The 5,384-nt window shown below is 37.8% G+C and overlaps 1 protein-coding gene across 1 annotated transcript; it reads left to right on the top strand.

Moving 5' to 3' along the window:
* The first annotated feature begins 1,187 nt into the window (after positions 1-1,187).
* On the top strand, positions 1,188-4,787 carry LOC147847725 (mitochondrial import inner membrane translocase subunit TIM10-like). Its single transcript, XM_087338890.1, has 6 exons — positions 1,188-1,361; positions 1,455-1,498; positions 3,408-3,460; positions 3,554-3,592; positions 4,249-4,318; positions 4,408-4,787. Exons 1-6 carry the CDS (start codon positions 1,343-1,345, stop codon positions 4,456-4,458), a joined length of 276 nt encoding a protein of 91 aa, XP_087195016.1. The 5' UTR covers positions 1,188-1,342; the 3' UTR covers positions 4,459-4,787.
* Positions 4,788-5,384: the final 597 nt, after the last annotated feature.

Raw genomic sequence — 5,384 nt, 5'->3', positions numbered from 1 at the left:
TCGACATAGATGATAACGTGTCAAATGAGGGTAGGTAGGCCTCATATTTATAGCTAGACCTAAGCCCCCCATGCAAGTTAACACTTGGCCTTAATGGGTTGTCTCAATCCCAAGGATTAAAAGTAATCCTTCCCTTCTTTACACTCTCGTTTAACCCTCACACTTTATTCACGTGTATAAAATACTACGGTACAATCTTGCCACGGGTTATTATATGGTCATGCCCGTAACAGGTGGCCCAAGCTTTGACTTTAAAACAATTCACGAGGCTTACAATACCTAATGCAAATTGATCATTGAACCTAGACATGCAATGCTGAAACTCAAGGATATTCCCCCAACACTATTTTATTCTTATGTTTTCTCACGTTACGTAAAAGGGTCAGATATTGTGAATCTTGTGTAATATTGGATTCAAATACTCTAAGAGCCATTGTCAATATGAGGGATTCATATCCGCAAATCTCATTGTTACCTACTGAGAACCACTATAATAATATATTGAAATGATTTGCACATACATCCTCCATCTGTCCATCCATCCATCCATCCATATTTTAGCGTTAATTGATATGTGATGTTTACTTTTGGGAAAGAAACGACAAGGAGAATGATGAGTTTCTTTAGTGAGACCGTTGGGGGGACCTAAATTGACCACTGTAGGCCGTCAACAAGGAAGACAAGTTGATGTTGTCCGTTCGTAAGCTCGATTGGAAGACATTGATTCTGGGCAGGGCATGGCTCTTTCACCTGCAAAGCGACTTGAGATTAATAAGCCTGCCCCGCCCCAAAACATGTTTACTTATCTCTATTCTAAGTAAGACTTAGATAGAAATTGAATACCCTTAAATGACTGAGACCGAGACCGAGACCGACTTCATATGTATGTATGTATCAGTAATAAGTATGTATGTAATAAAATATGTGCGTGTAGTGTAGTTTTGAGTAGTGACGGAATGAAATGTGTAGGTAGGTACTAGATAGACTACTACTTACTAGGGAGGGGAGATAAAGAGAAAGAAATGGGGACAGAGAGGAGAGGCGAGTATGTACATACAATACATACATACATACTAGACTGACTGACTGACTGACTGACTCTATAGAGTATGTATGCATGTATGTAGTACATATACATTCTGCTATTTACTCACAACATATAAACAACCCTAACACTACCCAACTACATACACAGCAGCAGCAGCAGCAAGGAAGGAAGGAAGGAAGACAGACAGACAGACAGACAGGCAGACAGACAGACAGCGAGAGCAAAGGGTTTCTTCCTTCCTTCCTTCCTTCCTTCCTTCCTTTCTTCACCACACCCAACCAACCAAGCAAGGCCATGTCGTCCAATAAGCTGGGTATTATATAATCCTTCCGAATCAAACTCTCTGCTGAATGGAATGCCTTTGCCTTTTTATTTAATTCTTCTTCTTCTTCTTCTTCTTCCTCAGGAGGGAAGCAGCCTTCTGAAACGGCCAGAAAGGAGGCCGATGAGGTGAGAGCCTCGTTTCACTCATCTCGCCACATTTCTAACGTTTGCATAAAAGCTTTTAGGTCTCTTGACCATGTTAAGAGTAAAATCTGTTTTAGCCTTTAGAGTAAAACTATGATAATTGTGTGCTCGAATATAAGAGTTTCTTGATCTTAAGAGGTTTTAGTTGCGTGATCTAAATCCAGCGTTCTTCATATGATGACTTTTTTTTACTACGAACGAGTGTTTTTGGGTGTGTGTAGCCGTGGGCTTTTTAGATGATCTCTGGATGGATGGCTATGGTTAACAAGGAACTACTACGCGTGTAAAAAAGTCCATTATCTCTCTCTGGTGTAAAAAACTCTACCATCCCTTCACTTCTCATTTTCCGGTTGACATGATTTGGACCATTGGTATGTACCCAAGTCATTTAGGCCATTATCTATCTCATGATTCTTTAGTTGGGAAACTGTTGGGATGGCCGTGCTCTGGACATCATAGACCTGCTCTTCATTTTTATGGAAATGAAATGCGAGTAATAATTTCGCCGTTACATCATGGTCTAGATTACTATGAATCTATTAGAAACCCAGGTTTATTACGTTTTTAATATTACGTACTTAATCTATATTGACTTGATCCTTGGGGCTCTGGCAAATTGGGCAATATGGCATGGCATGGCCAGTGTGAAACTCCAGCAGGCTTTAAGATCAGCATGCGGTCACCCTGCTTAGAATTGTATTCTGATGTGTTTGTTTGTGTGCAATTGCAAGAAGTTATGTAGATAAGTGAGAGGTCTAGGAGAACCACAAACTAAAATCATCAGAATCATACCTGGTTTACTCCCGTTTGCTGCTGTGCCCAGCAGAGAATACTTTGGAATAGCTGTATACGGGTTGCAGTGTTGAAATAGGCTTCAAATGTTAGCTGAATTTTCTAGGATATGCGCTATATCTTACTGTACTATCTTCGACTAATTATCACTAAAAGAAATATGTTAGGAGGTGCTAATATTTAGGGTCCAACAAGCTGTTTTTCCTTTTTCGTTTTCAGGATCAATCAAACTCCCTGGATGTGAAATGAACTCATAGTGAGTGAAAAACTTAAGTATTTATTGGCTTATGTAAAACACTTCTCTTGACAGTCCTCAGGCCTGTTTCAGGCCATTATTAGTTTCTAACAGTTAGTCGCATGGTGGGCAAGAGAATTGAACCCTATGATTTGCGACTCAAATCTAGGGTATATTGAGTATAAAGGATATAGTTAAGTCATTCAGGCTCCAGATATATGCTGATTTACCTCATGGATGATCTTGTCTTTGTATGGCAACAAAAGGCAGGCATAAGAGTTATGATTCTCACTGGTATATATATTTTGGGCATAGACCCACGGATCTCCTTGGTAAATAAGGCCAGCGCATTTGCACGTGTGACAATCATCAAGTTTGGCCACAGGTTCTTTGGACATTGAAATAGGGTTGGGTTGATTTATAACGGTCTAGGTGCCATTTTATGCACTTCTTTCTTGGCCATTCTGCATCTAGAGTCCCCAATCTCTTGTAGAGTGGGAGATTTGATGTTGTATATGCATGCTAAATAAGAATAATAATAATGCATGTTATCATGCAAATAAAATCTTGAAAACTCATGTTTAAGCTTAACCTTCGTTACACGTAACAATGTAAGCCATTAAACATGTTAAATACTAAAATCCGTACAAGTGTATAGCATCATCCTCAGCTAAACTTGTAAACATTTAGCAGAGTTCATGGTACATTCATCCTGACTAATCTTTTCTTAATTTCTCATACTTGTGGTTTAATAAGAAAATTATGTTGATCTCTTCTTGACTGTGCATGTTAGGTACTGAATTTCATGTGTCATGCATTGACCATCGTACTATTGACAAGGGATGGGTTTTTTATTTGTTTTAGATGATTGGAATGGCTCAACAAGAGATGGAATATCGGGTTGAGCTCTATAATAAGTATCACGCTTTCTGCTCTGATGGACATTTTTTATCATAGCTAAAATATGACCCCTCACTACTCATTATGTGTCAGTTTGAACTCTTTCACAGGTTGACACAATCATGCTTTGAGAAGTGCATTGAAAAGAAGTAAGTTTGGCAACTATCACTGTTAGGTTTATGATTTATGGTAGTAATTGTATACTGTTTGACATGAATAAGGCTAATTTGTCCAGACTGGATTTATTTATAGTTTTGTTGTGCATTGAAGATTTGAGTATATGAATAAGGATAATGTTGGCTAGCCACTTTACTGTTGGATTTATATAGTTTCCGTATTTGTTGGAGGCTCAATGACATGGATGAACATGATGTTTGACAGCGACTTCAACATTGGATGTATGGTTTGGTACTCATTGTAGATTTAATGATATAGATAAGCTTAAAGCTTGCCAAGTAGTTATTGTTTGGTAATCCTAATGTTGGCTAGCAGTTTTCATTTAGTTCACCATGGGATTTATTGTTTGGTATTCATTAAAAGCATTAATGATGTAATGGACAAGGCTAAGGCTGTCAAGCTAGTTTACATTGCATTTATTGTGTGCTATGCATTAGAGGCTTAATGCATTGAATATGGCTAAGGTTGGCTAGCCATTTTACCGTTGGATTGATTTTGGTGTTCATTTGATTATTAAGGACATAAATAAAGCTAAGGTCAGCAAGCTACTTAATGTTTGGATTTATAGTTTTGATTTTCATGGATTTATAGCTTTTTCAGTGATTTATATAAGGTAATTTTTTTGTAGATACAAAGATTCGGATCTAAATGTGGGTGAGAACAGTTGCGTGGATAGGTGTGTTCATAAGTATTGGCAGGTGATAAACTTACCAAATGGAATGTATGAAGCAATTTGAATTGCACAATCCACTGATGCTGAGTAATTGATGGTTGATGTTTTTTCCAGGTAACTGCTATAGTTGGTCAGTTATTGAGTTCCAGTAAACCCCCTATATGAGCAAGCATCCAATTGATAATACCAGTAAACCTCCTATATGATCATACTTGGTGTTAGATATGATGGATGGTCTGGTAAATCATTGTGGATCATCCATTAGCACATGTGTATGGTGGAGTGGATAACATTTTTGCTGCATCTTTTTTTGATCCTCAAATTCTCCTTATCTGCAGATACCCTAATTTGTTCTAATGATTACAGAGCTTGCTGAAAGGTTTTTTGGCCTAGAAATAAGTGAATTGAGAAAACACTAAAACCATGATTAATAGCTATTTTCTGATACCTGAGGGTTTTCCCCATGAATTTAAATATTTCTTAATTGCAGGTTCCTCAGTCATGCAAGTAGAATCTTTAGTAAATGTACATGGCCAAATATTTAGTTTATAACATTTTCTGTTTCTTGGAATCCTGAGATTTTTATAACGGAGTTCATATACTTCTAATGGAGGCTACTCAAAATTCACAATGATTGTGAGATAAACTGGATTCTATCACTCGGCATGGGATGAATTCGAGCTATTATACCCAATAGATGATGAGAAACATCAAAAATTTTAATGACGTAAACCTGGCACCTCCCCATCAGCATGCAGCATCACCGCGATTACAACCATGGTGGATGGCTGCTACACTGATCCATACATCAGCATGGTCGGCAGCACCGCCCCAGCAATCCGGCTTTTTCCCATCAGATAGATATCCACCCCTACAGATATATGTATGGGGTGTGCTTTTCTTCGTTTAGATATGATATATCAAAGCTAGTGCTTTTTTCGGTTATGATAATAATAAATAATAATAAGTCCATCACTCTCTCGTGTTACAGCATTCGCCAACATTCACTCATGATTTTAACTATTAGTTTCTGGGCTAACACCTCTATTGTTATATTCTTGTTGCAGTATATTCAAATATACTTAGCTATG

This window comes from Azolla caroliniana, unplaced genomic scaffold, assembly GCF_043228905.1.
Source record: "Azolla caroliniana isolate FFs.n. ecotype wild unplaced genomic scaffold, voAzoCaro1.0.p SCAF_729, whole genome shotgun sequence".
Taxonomy (NCBI): Eukaryota; Viridiplantae; Streptophyta; class Polypodiopsida; order Salviniales; family Salviniaceae; genus Azolla; species Azolla caroliniana.
This window is presented reverse-complemented; position numbering and strand designations above follow the sequence as displayed.

Coding starts and splice junctions, on each gene's coding strand:
- LOC147847725 (XM_087338890.1), top strand. Junction 3,593..4,248: donor GAGAAGTGCATTGAAAAGAA/GTAAGTTTGGCA, acceptor ATTTTTTTGTAG/ATACAAAGATTCGGATCTAA. Junction 4,319..4,407: donor GTGTTCATAAGTATTGGCAG/GTGATAAACTTA, acceptor TGTTTTTTCCAG/GTAACTGCTATAGTTGGTCA.